Here is a 13513-nt window from a genome sequence, read left to right as displayed (position 1 = left end):
TTTATGCGCTGCAATAACCGTATCCGGGATAGCTGTAAAATAACGTCTGTCATGTCATGTATGTACATATCCGGGCTCTACTTAACATCTACAGTACTAGTCACTTCATCCATTTCCATCCTGACCGTTGGCTATCTATCATCGCAAGTCATGTAGTAAACTCTACATGTCTCAGAATCATCAGGATGCTAATCAAACGCCTGCCCCCGCACGTTTACGCCGGGGCCCAGTATTCTCCTTGAATCCTTTTCCACCTCGTAGCGGTGTCAGTCAATTTGCAACCCCCCCTCGTTTTCAGTTCCCAGAAGAGCCATATACAGACGATGCTGGGAGCATATTTCGAAGTAGTGGTCGACCATCGCAGGGATTCTTTCGAGCGCCTAATCGGACATTTGATATTTCAAGTCCATTGAAGGGAGATAGAAATAAGGCTCTGCAGGTTTCTGATGATGAGATTGAAGACGATCTCGACGATACAAAAAACACCACTTGCAACGGTGATGAAGCGTTTATAGAACTGGATGATATCTTTCCTGTCTCGCGGCGCTCGAACAAGAGACCTTGGACATCTCCACATTCAGCACATAGAGCTGCGATAACCAATCACGATGTCATCGATGATAACTTTGATGATGAAATTAAGGACTCAAGTCCACCAATACCAGATTCTTCGTCACCACCACCAATTCAGAGCAGATCTAAAAACCCCAAGCTGGAATCACCAACTCCACGGCCACAATTTACTGGTCGACTAGTCGACGACGAACTCTCTGGTCCGGAGAGCTTTGAGCCACTTTCTCAACCCCAAACGCCGAAGCAGGACCATGTTTCATTAAATATAGACGGCCACCCCAGTAGTATGGCATCATCTACTTTTCAAAACCGGCCACGATTCATTCTCTCAGCGAATTATACTCCAGCATCGACAGCCACACCTGCTGCTTCAACTCCCCAACCCACACGGAAGAAACCTACATTTGTGCTACCGCGATCACCATCCCCAAAGGAAGAAGATGCCTTATCATCCGCAATCCCGGTACCGTTTTCGCCTATGGCAACTCGTACGCTTCGCCGCACAGGACGGCCAAAATTATTAGCGACTGCAACGTATGTGCCTGGTGGTATGGCCGAGCATCTTCGGGACTGGATCATGGAGGCCGATATGAAACGAAAAGCTTCATCAGATCGACAGTTGAATCAAAAGCAAAACGATGCTCGATTTGCGATCATCGGGAGGATTGACTCATGTCACAACGCATTTCTCAAATCTTCTGGTCCAGTTATTATGGCTCAGATAACTCTAGATATTACTCGAAAGGATGAGCCCCCAAACGCCCATAACGAAACTCAACGTATAACTGTTTTGTTACTGGGTGTATCCGCTTCTCGTGCATATACCAACAACACCCGCCAGTCATCTACTGATGGGTCGACTTCGGATGAGAGATTGAAACCCAGCGATATCATCGGGATTGGACCGCACCTGTCATGGGAAATCGAGGTAGGTCCCATGAAAACCAATGAAACAACAAGCAATGTCCAAACACCAGGTCATCGAGTTGTTCCTTCTTCGCAATCCGATTCCGAAGGTGACTTCGAAGACCAAGGTGAAGAAGTTATTACACCACCGGGAAGTTCTGCTCATCCTACGCATTCTACGCAAAAGACGTGGCTGGTAGCTGCCGAGTGGGATTTATTGAACTAGATTGAGGGATACTTGACCGACCGGTCGTATATCGAGACAAGCGTTATAGCTTCATTTGTAGGATCGTCTGATACATATATATGTCTATATTTACAATTAATTTACAATAATCTATATCAATCGTCGACCTCAGATCTCATTAATTCATATCCCAAACTTTTTAGACCCATAAACTCAATTAGCCTTATTCTCAAGCCCAGTCAAAGCATTTGTCACAACACCACAGCCCCATTTAACCAATTTCTTCTCCTTGCTACTAGCCATAATATCTGATTTGGCAACCACCTTGCGGATAAAATAGATCAATCCCTTGACAATATGCGGCGCCGTTTGATGGGTCTGTGCGAAAATGCGAGTGAGAAGAATAGCCTGTTTTTCCTTAAGCTCTTCTTCGGTTTCGGGCTGTTTCTTCTGATCTGTAGATTTTGACTTGCGTGTTGAGGATGGCGAAGTTTGCTGGAAGACTGTGATGATCAAGACTTCGACAAAGGTACTTGTTTTCGGTTGCAAGTAGGCAAAGTTCAGATTCTTCAGAATCGCCAGGTTCACAGAATTGTCACAGATAAGATTGCCGTACATCTTGGCAAGATTGACGATGGACTTGATGTCTAGCTTTGCATTATTGGAGCCGTCTTCGTCGAATCCGTTGAATTCGTCGTCGCTCCCCCCTTCGTCAAGGTCATTGGTCTCACCTAGACGCTTGAATATATCCCACAACGTGAACATGAAGGACATTTTGATTCGTCGGCCCATCTCACTGCAGAGTCGGCGGGCGATAAGGTGGTAGTAGGGATTGTAAGCCTCTTCTTCCATTGCGCAATGGACGAGGACGCGGGGGATCTCATATTCTTGATTCTTTTTCAAGCGTAGCTTCAAAAGTCGGACGTGCGCATCTCGATAGTCGGTTGCAGACATAATGGCTACAAAGATTGAACGTCGGACATCCGTGTTCATGCGATGCGCTTTGGCTATAGCCGCAAGGTCAGGCTCTCCGTCGCTGTCTTGATCTGCTTGAACTTTATTCGAGGTAACAGCGGTTGAAGAAGTAGATAGTTCCTGGCGAGCAGCTTCGAGTGGGTCCCGCTCTTTCCAGCTAGCACCTACAAGCCACCATTTTCCTTTTCGATCCGAGTTCTGAATATCACTCCTTGAAACTCGGATGGGCTCTGTTGCTCGCACATTTCGATTATTCAACGAGCCTAATATTTTGCGCATCTTGGTGGTGTGTTCCGATGAAATGCTGGATGCTACTGCACCGGTTTTCATGCGATTGTTCTTAAGATCGGTGATGGTCTCAATCATGAATTTCGTGCGGACAGACAGGGATGATTCACCAATACGCGCTACAGCTGGTTGAATGAGAAGCACGATATCTTTGAGAGATGACGGGTCATCCTGACGGAGTTGAGGTCCAGATGCTATGAAGATGTTGGTTAGCAAGAACATGACTGCAAGTTTGATTAGAATAGAACATACTCCGGATAATCTTGAGAAGGAATTCGGTATTTGTCTCGTTGATCTCCTCCAGAAACAGCCGGATGTAGTCAAAAACCAGATTGCTTCCAACCACATGAAAGTTGTAAAGTTGTGAAAGCAGCGACACTAAATTCAACTGTTCTTTTCCAGTAAACGGACCCCTTTCATCAGCCGAGTTGTCAAACATCTCTACTAGAGTCTGGATGACCATGGCGCCAAAGTCCATTCCAATTAGCTTGTATAGCCCCGCTATGAATCCAGCATGCAGGATGATAAAAGTATCTTGTAGTGCTGCTCGATCAGCTACTAGAGTAAGTAGAAGTGTTATTAATGTCGAAGTAACACTCTGACGTGGGTTCTCTCGATATAATTTTTCGACGTCATTCAAGATGGAGATCAAATTGGCTTCCGAAAGCTTGTTCAGCAAACCCTGTGCCTGCCGGCGCAAACGCGCATCTTCTTCTGATTTGCTTCCTGCTGCGGCCCTCATGGATGGAGGAATGTATTTTGTGGTAGAAGGCGTTTTTGTGGGTGGCGCAACGTAGGGATTTTCTCGAACCCGCTTCTCCTTGGGTTCGTCCAACGATTTACGTTCGCTCTCCATATCTTCATCAGACCCTTCAAAGCCTTCGGATCCTTCTTCTGCGCTTTCGAGATCCTCATCTGACTCGACGTCTTCCTCCTCGTCATCATCTGCAGATTCTTCTAGTCCATCCCAACTTCCAACATCGCTGTCGTCCTCATCATCCTCGTCATCCTCCGATTCTAAACCCTGAGCCCTTCTCCTTTTTCTCTGTAGCCATTCACGCTCTTCACGCTTCCGTTTCTTATTATTCTCCTGTTCCGAATCACCGTCAATATCACCCAGAAGATCAGCAAGACCGTCCTCCTCAAAGGCTTTCGGTAGCTTGTTCTTCCCTTTAATTCCAAGTTTTTTTTCGAGAGCCTCAATCTCCTTGTCATCTTGGGCAAGCTTGTCCTTTACAGTTTTGGATATCGTCGGCTGCTTGGGTTCGGAATGTTTCCGGTCGATCGTCTTCGTCTCTTGCGGTTTGGACACTTTCGCCGGCGCAGGTTGCTCGCTTTCTTCGCTAACGGATTCATCCTCGCTTTCGTCTTCGTCTTCAGATTCCTTTTCAATCGCTTGTTTTCTGTTCATATGCCTTGGACGATCATTATGTCTCTTTCCATGTCTCTCTTCCTTGCGACGCTCTTTGCGCGATACCGGTCGATTTTGGTTTCGATTTCTCTCGCCATAACTATCTTTGATCCCTAGCTCCGCTCTTAGCTCTCGAGGGAGAGCCGTCGTCAGATGCCTTGGGCGCGGCATGTTGGCTGTACTTCTTGTAACATGAGATTTCGGGTAAAGTTTTTTGTAGATCTCAACACAGCCACCCTGCGCCACGGGAGCCATTCTGCCGCATTGTCCCTATTCGGGAAAGCGGTGGCTCCGAGCGCGGCGTAGAGCGTCCGAAAGTTTAACAAGTTAACAACACCATCCCATAACTAGTAACTGTGTTCCACGAAGCAATCCTTTGTAGGTGAATTCCCGTTGTCGGTCTATTTCTGGCATTGTAGTGATCCCCTATAGGCGCTCATCCTAAGTCTGTCTATTTACGATATCGTAGCAATCCCTTGTAGGTGTGGCGTCGTAATAATATTAATTAAACCCTCTTCTTCCCCTCTCGGGTGATTGGCAGGCGCAGAAACCGCCTTGTGAACATCATCAAGCAGAACGACCTCACTCAACTCCGTCAATTCATCGCCTCATACCCTCCCGAGGATGTGATCGCCCCTGGGACACCCTACTTGGAGGACACCTTGTTCCATGCAGCCTCATACGGCAGTCCTGAGGCTCTTAAAATCCTCTTGGTGTACGCTGCAGGCCCGGAAATTGTAAAGAGATTCGACCCCAAGTTCCACCTGCTGCTTGATGCATGTGGTACGGCAAATGTTGATGTCGTGCGCTTTATTCTGGACCACCATGACAGTCCAGAGAATCGGTTACCCCTCAGGACAGTAGATTTACATCAGAGGGATGAGTCCGGAGATACGCCAATCATCGCGGCTGCAGGGTCGCTAATATGCCATACTAGATGAGACTGGGTGGATTTAGAATAGCATTTCAAATGGCCATCAGTCGATTCATCTCCTTCTTGACCGGGGCTGTTCGGTGGCAGACATCGTTCCCCCTTTTTCAAATGATCTCTTTCCTGGGGGAAGCCAGGTGCAGGATAGTGTACTTGGGCTTGCTGTGTCGAGGGCCAATGGTCCATTAATTTAACGGCTTATTGACTCTGGTGCCGATATCTACCTTAGGCATCAGTACTTGTATGATGCCATGGGATTATTCTTGTTGCGCATGATAAAGGATCACGTATATGATGTTACAATGATTTATCTAGTAAGTTTCTTCTATAATCCTGATGCTGTTAAATTGCTCTTGGATCAGTAATATTACAAAAACTATGCTAATCCTGATCTGGCTTCCTCCTGTGATAGTGATGGGTGACTCCCACTGCATTGGGCAGCCAACGGCCCTGGAGATTTAAACTGTAGACTCCTAGATAAGCAGCTCAGAATCATAGAGACTCTTCGACTGCTTCTTGATCATGATTCTACTAGTATCAATCTTATTGATAACACTGGATCTACGCTGCTGCACTATGCTGCTACGGCCTACACTATATACAGTTGTAGCTAGCATGCTGAGCTTATTATCTATACTTTACTCAAATACAGGGCTGACACTAGGATTCCTGATAGCTCTGGCTATACCATCCTACATCTATTAGGGTACAACACCTATGAAAGTGAACCCATCGAGACCATGCTCCTGGATTTAATCCTGTCATATGGTGCCAATATCAACCATGCCGAGAGCAACGGCAGAACGCCATTGCACATCTTTGCTCAGAATCTTCGGCAGGTTTCGGCGGCAAAGTTCTTAATTACACACGGGGCAGATTTTCGCGCGCGGGGGTTTTTGATTGATCATGTACGCCGTGGTGGGAGAGATGAGCTAGTAACAACTGCGAACAGGATCAGGCTTCAGGATGAGATGATGCGTGCTCTGCAGGAAGCCGCCGCGGAGGATACTGCTATGTTGATGAGCCAGCCAAATGTGGAGGGTAAAACTCCGCAGGACTTGCTGGAGGAAACGAGAAATCGGTGGCATGGAATGGGCCAGCCCATACACCCCGGAAGAGGCAGAGGCAGAGGGCAGCCAGTAGGTGCATAATTACAGTTCCGGAACAATATCTCATAAGGGTAGTCATCGTAGCAATTCTGACATATCTATATGCATGACTTAATTGCCCCGGATTACTTGATAATTAGTAACATTTTCGCACCACGATTCGCGTCGATTAACATGTGTCTCTCAGATTTCATCTCGGTTGTTGCGCCGGCTTTCCTTGCTGTGATTGGAGGAGACGCACGATCCACAGTGATTGTTGGATAGGATACTGGTCTCGAGTATATGATTTGATAGTGTCGAGAAGCTGTACTGGAATTAGAAATTGATAGTAGGCCGGCTGAGTTGAGGTAAAGAAATTATTTGCGGAGTTGAAAATAAAAAGTGGTCCGAGCTTCCGCACTTTTCTTCCCCACCTCAACTCGGACAACTATCACAAGCCTACACTTGCTCAATTACGAACGATTCAATCGCCTTCTACAAGAATTCGTCGCAATCTACGTCTACTCACTACCCTCAAGTTCATCCTCACTGTTGCAATCTGAGCGACCCGTCTTAACAACCACGATCTGTGGTCAGCTTCCCCTCATGGCGCCGCACTTGAGCAACGACGAGGTCAGTATTTGTCTTACAGTTCGTCGCTCTGCCCACAGACTAACGTCAAACCAGTTCTTCGCCTCGTTAACAACCCTCCTCACAAGCACCTCCAAAAAGACCCAAGGAAGCGTCTACCTCACCCAAAAACGCCTGACCAGCTCATCCACCGACCCTTCAATAACCGAAGGCTCAATCCTCGTCCGCGCGACAGATGGGAAGACACAAAACCCGAAGCCTAGCAAAACTACCGATAACACAAAAGTGACTAAAAAGAAGGCGGCCCCCAAATCGAAGTTGTCAACTGTCGTGAGTCCGGCGGATTTGGAGGCGTTTTTTGTCAAGTATGCGGATATCTGTAAGGCGGGGATGGTGGGATTGAAGAAGAGGGATCGTAGCGCGAAGAAGAAAGGGAAGGCGAAGACTAAGTCTGGAAAGGCTTGAGTTTGGGATGGAATTGGAGGGTGTTTCCTTCGACGATTGGGTAATGAGGTGGATTGACAAAAGAACCCAGATATATTATTGCATAAGCCCGGCGTCGATTTGTTTTAATAGGTCTATTCTTTTAGTTCTGACTATGTGGAATGCATTAAATATGATTCATCTTAATGAATTTTGTTTGGATTGTGTCTTCTGTCCAAAATAGGTTCTTTGTACCTAGGTACGTACTAGAAATAGACACACATAGAATCTAACAGATGATCTGACACTTGAAAATTAAAATTGTTAATTGATATTATAAAGTAGGCATGATTAAAAGTACATAAAATCATCTAATACAATTATCGTAACAAAGTGTAACAAAGTGTAACTCCATACCGTAAATGGAGCCCATACCTAGGCATGTGTATGCGCGCTATAGAGGAAGAAAACATAAAGTCATGTCAATAAATATCATGAAATGGGTATGGAGTATTAGAACAAGGATCTAATTTGTATGCATGGACGTAATTTGTGCATGAAGTCCCGCATCGCTAGTCGCTTGAGAGGGTCATCATTCACGCTCAGTGTTTATGACCTGATGAACCAGCGTGGTCAGTAGCAATGGCTAGGAATTACCAATCACTCGAGATCAGATAATGCATCGCTAGGGTCTTCAAGAGACAAGGAGCGACGAAATGCGCCGGGCGTCTTGTTGGGAATTCTGTAATCATCCTCATCTCCATCACTCTCGTTGGATGTTGTGAGGGTAGCATCGGACACATCTCTTGGTGCATTCTCATCGCTGACGAATTGAGCTGCAAGATGAATGAAGAAGAGAAGGAGTTGGAGAGGAAGAATAAGGACCAGGGAACATGTCTTGTTGAAGAGCAAAGTCGTCATGCTTTTCGACGGTCGAGGCGTCAGATACTCTAAAGTAGAAGCTGGTGGTAAAGGCGAGAGGTCCCGTTTTCTGAAGGATCGAGTCCGGCGCAATTCCATTAAAATACTATTCCTTCTGTCTGATGTAGGAGAGTTCGGAGATAGAACATTTGCCCCGGTTGAAAGAGTAGCAGTAGCATCGGAAAATTTGGGTTCAGACGCTTGTGATAAAGGCGAGAGGTCCCGTTTTCTAACGGATTCAGTTTGGCGCAGCTCCACCAAGTTACTATCTCTTCTATCCGAAGAGGAAGAATCGGGGGGTAGTTCATCTTCTCCGGTTGCAAGAGTAGCAGCGGCATCGGAAAAGCCGAGTTCGGGGGAGGAAGAAGATGAAGAGAGGCCATTAAGATTAAGGTCAGATTCGCCCTGGTCCTGTGCACTGGAAACTGGCTGAATTATATCAATATTAGGTGTAGTTTGCACTGTGAAAAGTGATTCGGGTGTTATAGTTGCTTCCGAGATATCCCTGTTATGATTGGGTAAACGCTGATGGGGGAGAGAAAGGTCCGGCAATTGGTCGTCAGGCGGCGATGCTGGAGGACTCGGATTATATGATGGTGACGTTGGAGCTTGTGAGTCTTGGGTGAAGACGGAGTGGAATGATTTCGTATCATCTTCGCTGTCTGATTCAGGTATTGGCTGAAATCTAGCGAGCATATCATGGACAGAATGTGCCGGCTCTGTTACTGATCGCTTAGGGGCGGTAGTTGTGGGTTGGGTGTCATCTGGTGCACCCTCAAATAGATCATCAGATAGGGTAGGATCCAAGTGTGGCGCGCTGGTTGTGGTTGTTGAAGCGCTATCGTCGGTAGTCTCGCCGTCGTATAAATCGATACTGTCGACTTGTCGAACGTTGTCCTCTTCAATGACAGTATCCCGCCATGATATACCCAAGTCTGACCCTGCCGGGGCACTCTCTCGCCGATGTTTTGGCCGCCAAGCTCTCTTCTTCTTCGGTATATGAGCCTCTGCCGGCAATGGGACACTGAAGCCGCGCCGGAAAGGGCAGGGCGTTACTTCATAGCGAAGGACTTTGGCCAAAGCGGTTTTGAAACTCTCGATTAATTCCGCGTCTTCCGGTGTCTGGTCTGGAAGCTCAATACGGTAATAGGTTAAAGCTCGGATGCGCAGTACAAATGTCGATTTGCCGTCCACACACCAACACTGCGAGTTTTTCAGGATTGCCTGCACGACGGTTCCACATTTTAAGAAGGGGGATAGGCCAGTGGGAATCTCCAGTCTCAAACGCCCGACAGCAACCGTTCTTTCCGTGGGTGACCGCCAGGGTAGGGTCTCGATCGTGTCAACGGGATAGTCGAAGTCGCTTGATGGCGCTGATTGTGACGTAGTCGGAGGCGCATCGGGAGCGAACTTGACGATTTTGGCGGACGGGTGGAAAAAGAGGACGGGATCGAATCCTTGACGAGTGGTAGGGGTGTCGTTGAACTGACGCCTTTCCGCTATCAACTTTGAAGGCAATGTTGCGGATCGGCGGATTGGCGCAAAGCCAGTAGTACCAGGTGGTTGTGTCATTGCTCGGATAAGCCGAAAGGGAAGGATGTGCGAGAATGTCGTTCTCAACTCAGAAGACGCCGCGCGCCATGTTGGCTTCGTACGAGATGTAGTCGAAATACAATCATGGATATCAAGACAAGTAGCCGGTATGTTGCATGGTCGAGTCTGTACGACGTCGGTCGGACATGGATTGGCGGGGGGTTGCGATAGATAACAAAGGTGAGACCGAAAGGCACGGACGGGCTTTTCAATAATTAAGAGCTTCCGATATAGCGAGCGAGGCTAGGCGCCCCACAGCGAGGATCGTGGCACGTGATGTCGCGTGTCTCATCTAGAAGATAACGATTGGCAATTCGAAATTGGCAATTTACGACGTGACGATCTCACAAAATGCATGCCTCTGTAGTTCCATCCAGCTACGAGTACCTAAGTATACATAGTACATAGCGCTGTCGGTACCCTGATGTACATGTACATGTACATGATGTATGCAAATGCATGCAAAGGCATTCGATTCGGCCTATCAGCTTTTCCGGTGCCGAGATCACTGACATCATACCATAACCGTATCAACAATTCTTTTCCACACCACATCCCCACGCTCAACGACCCTCCAATTGTTGTCACCGAATACTATATAGTACGCTAGGAGGGTGGTTTTGATCGGACCGTCTCTAGCCAGCGTGACTGACGACCGAGCAATGTCTCAATTCGAGCCCAATGCGATTCTGCGGGGAGCCCAGCTTACCGTTGTTGGCAGTCAGTGAATTTACACATACATTTCCTGCTGACGGTATATACTGATTGTGTCTCTTTCACATAGCTGTGCGAATTCTGCGAAACCCCGAATTATTCAAGCATGATCACTTTCGCCAAGCTGCCCTGGCCGTTCTGATTGGAGTGGTGATTCACCTTATCTTACAGATTCCGGTAAGAGAGCCCGACAACGTGCACAAAGCTATGCGTCTATTAACAAGATTTGTTAGATGATCATTATCAAGCTAGCGCTTCAAATCGCTTCACTTGTGGTCGAGTTGGACTCCGCGACTTGGGATGACAAGCTCATTGGAGGGCTGAACTTCGTATCCAACTCCGTGCTTCAAGTGCCCTTCCTACTCATGACCCTTATGCGATACATCACACCCACATTAGATGATATGTACGTATTGGTCATCGAGGAGAGTCATATTTTCATGGCTTCTACTAACCTGGGTCGGTCATAGATTTCTCCTATCTCTCAAATGGGTTGATGCCACGTACGTCGAAAAACACAAAACCGATGATCCTCGAAACACCCGGGCCATGTACTATCCCAACCTCGTCAAATACCAAACAAAAAGGAGCGGTTCTCCATCGACACCACGGAAGCCAATCAATATCGCACTGATAGCGTTTCTGAATCGATACGCACGGAGGGTAGGTATGTGGCTGGGAATCTACGTTTTGTCTTTGCTTCCCGTGGTCGGACGATTTGTTATGCCCGCTGCTAGTTTCTACAGCGTCAGGAAGTCCTTGGGTACGACACCAGCAGCAGTCATATTTGGATCAGGATTGGTATTGCCAAAGAGGTACATCGTATTCTTCTTGCATACCTACTTTGCCTCACGAAGCTTGATGCGCGAGCTTGTGAGTTCATCTCTTATCAAGTAAATGATCGAAACGGAGCTATTATTGACAAAATTAACCTTAGCTTGACCCCTATTTCTCCCGTATCCGATTTGACAAGGAGCAAAAACGAAGATGGTTCCTCGACCGGGAGGGCGTCCTTTTCGGCTTCGCATTTGCCTTCACTATCGTGCTCAAGGCCCCTTTTATTGGCGTGCTCATGTATGGGATTGCGCAAGCGTCCACTGCGTATCTAATCACAAAGATCACCGATCCCCCACCACCTCCTGATCGCAGTGAAGGATTCGCCGAGAAAGAAGTTACCTGGCAGAATAAGCACGACTTTTTGCAACTTTCTATTCATGCTCTGGATAGAATCAATGTGAATGCTGTCGATAAAAGTCGAGCCAAGAGTACCGGCGCGGATGCACCCCCAAGCTCTGGGAAGGTTTACTCATGATCACGCTTTCTGCCTTGTTTTCAAGGCTGGCTGGTCTTTCATCGTGTATATCGTTGCTAGGGGGGAAAAAAGAGGGGGAGGGGGAGCAGTGCAGTGACTTGCTGGAGCCACGACTTTATAGACATTGCCTACTTCTCAGATAGCTATTAGTGGAGAATGCGGAATGGATAGATACTTTTATTCTAGACGTACTAGCGGCACTATACGAACCTAACTACGAGAAGAATTTCCGAGCAGCCTCTTTCTCCTTCTTGATAGCCTCCGCAATAATCTTCTTAACTCTAACAATCTCATTGCTAATAGCAGCATCACCAGGAGCAAGCTTCAATGCCGCCTCAAGGTCCTTGATAGCGGCATCCTCCTCCTTCAAACCAACCTCGGCGACGGCACGGCGATAGTAAGCCTTTGCGCGGTCTGCATCCTTCGCATTGGCTGCATCGGCGGTCTCTAATGCGTAACCAGCCCAGGTCTTTCCGTCCTTCCAGTGTTTAAGCTTGTTCGCGAGCAGAGCAGAGTTGGAGTGGAGTGTGAATCGCAGGGCTTTCATTTGTCCCTCAAGTTCTTTAGGATCTTTTTCGTCTGCGTTGGGTACTTCGTTCATGTATCGGATACCCTTTTGGTACTTTTCCAATCCGAGGAACGTTTGGCCAGCCTTGAAAGCGGTATTGCCGAGCTCTTTGAGCTTAGTAGCGATTTCGAAGACTGAGGGGGCTGTCAATTCAGCATCGTGGTCTGCAGGGTAGTCTTCGTATGGGTCGCCGGTGGCATCGATGGCCTTCTTATCGGCGTTTTCGTATTCTCCACCCTTTAATTCACCACAGTCGGCGATGACGACATCCTTAATCGGCTTGTCGGCTTGTGTGGGCATGTTTTCAATCTTGCGAACCAAGCTCTTTCCATTGATGACCTCTCCAAAGACAACGTGCTTGCCGTCCAAGTGCGGGGTCTCGACTGTAGTGATGAAGAACTGACTGCCGTTAGTAGCAGGGCCAGAGTTGGCCATGGATAGGAGGAATGGTCGGTCATGCTTGAGCTCAAAATTCTCGTCCTCGAATTTCTCGCCGTAGATGGATTCGCCGCCGGTACCGTTGAAAGCTGTAAAGTCACCTCCCTGGATCATGAAATTCTTGATAACACGGTGGAAAATCGAGCCTGTGACAGAATCAGACACTATTCTGGCATATATCTTGAGATACCAAAGAATTTTATACCCTTGAAGCTGAGGGGTTTGCCCTGCTTTCCAACGCCCTTTTCGCCAGTACAGAGAGCACGGAAGTTCTCCGCGGTTTTGGGGACCACTAATGTGATAACGAGCTAGATTAGCCACTGTCCGTTGTTGGGACTGCGATATTATTTACCATCGTTAAACTATGGACGATCAATGTTAGCTCATGACGTAGGCTCAATCCAATGGTAACGGGAGAGAACATACCAGTTCTAGAACGATGCGACCCTCTTTTTTACCATCGATTTCAATGTCAAAGTATACACGGGAGCGACCTATAATTTTGAAGCATTAGTATTATTTCCAAGTGATAAGCATCCTCTTTCTGGACTGAGGGAAGATGCAGCTTCGTACGTACCCTTGTCGGTCATTTTG

At 47.4% G+C, this 13513-nt stretch overlaps 7 protein-coding genes across 7 annotated transcripts; 4 read left to right on the top strand and 3 right to left on the bottom strand.

Annotated features, from left to right (window-relative positions):
• Positions 1–166: 166 nt before the first annotated feature.
• On the top strand, positions 167–1705 carry EYB26_004992 (uncharacterized protein; the record flags this gene model as incomplete). Its single annotated transcript, XM_054264282.1, has 1 exon — positions 167–1705. One exon carries the CDS (start codon positions 167–169, stop codon positions 1703–1705), a length of 1539 nt encoding a protein of 512 aa, XP_054120257.1.
• Positions 1706–1879: 174 nt separating this feature from the next.
• EYB26_004991 (uncharacterized protein) lies at positions 1880–4511 on the bottom strand (the record flags this gene model as incomplete). Its single annotated transcript, XM_054264281.1, has 2 exons — positions 1880–3123; positions 3182–4511. The coding sequence occupies 2 exons, from the start codon at positions 4509–4511 to the stop codon at positions 1880–1882; spliced, it is 2574 nt and encodes an 857-aa protein (XP_054120256.1).
• A 1500-nt stretch (positions 4512–6011) lies between these two features.
• EYB26_004990 (uncharacterized protein) lies at positions 6012–6422 on the top strand (the record flags this gene model as incomplete). The annotated part of the gene is made up of 1 exon (XM_054264280.1): positions 6012–6422. One exon carries the CDS (start codon positions 6012–6014, stop codon positions 6420–6422), a length of 411 nt encoding a protein of 136 aa, XP_054120255.1.
• Positions 6423–6965: 543 nt separating this feature from the next.
• On the top strand, positions 6966–7415 carry EYB26_004989 (uncharacterized protein; the record flags this gene model as incomplete). Its single annotated transcript, XM_054264279.1, has 2 exons — positions 6966–6992; positions 7047–7415. 2 exons carry the CDS (start codon positions 6966–6968, stop codon positions 7413–7415), a joined length of 396 nt encoding a protein of 131 aa, XP_054120254.1.
• A 618-nt stretch (positions 7416–8033) lies between these two features.
• Positions 8034–9866, bottom strand: EYB26_004988 (uncharacterized protein; the record flags this gene model as incomplete). Its single annotated transcript, XM_054264278.1, has 1 exon — positions 8034–9866. The coding sequence occupies one exon, from the start codon at positions 9864–9866 to the stop codon at positions 8034–8036; it is 1833 nt and encodes a 610-aa protein (XP_054120253.1).
• A 683-nt stretch (positions 9867–10549) lies between these two features.
• Positions 10550–11913, top strand: EYB26_004987 (uncharacterized protein; the record flags this gene model as incomplete). The annotated part of the gene is made up of 5 exons (XM_054264277.1): positions 10550–10607; positions 10672–10778; positions 10835–11007; positions 11072–11474; positions 11539–11913. 5 exons carry the CDS (start codon positions 10550–10552, stop codon positions 11911–11913), a joined length of 1116 nt encoding a protein of 371 aa, XP_054120252.1.
• A 214-nt stretch (positions 11914–12127) lies between these two features.
• Positions 12128–13509, bottom strand: EYB26_004986 (uncharacterized protein; the record flags this gene model as incomplete). The annotated part of the gene is made up of 5 exons (XM_054264276.1): positions 12128–13065; positions 13125–13211; positions 13272–13281; positions 13346–13413; positions 13497–13509. The coding sequence occupies 5 exons, from the start codon at positions 13507–13509 to the stop codon at positions 12128–12130; spliced, it is 1116 nt and encodes a 371-aa protein (XP_054120251.1).
• Between the last annotated feature and the right edge of the window lie 4 nt (positions 13510–13513).

Source organism: Talaromyces marneffei, chromosome 3 (assembly GCF_009556855.1).
Source record: "Talaromyces marneffei chromosome 3, complete sequence".
Classification (NCBI taxonomy): Eukaryota; Fungi; Ascomycota; class Eurotiomycetes; order Eurotiales; family Trichocomaceae; genus Talaromyces; species Talaromyces marneffei.
The sequence above is the reverse complement of the archived record's forward strand: the minus strand, read 5'-3'. Positions and strand labels throughout refer to the sequence as shown.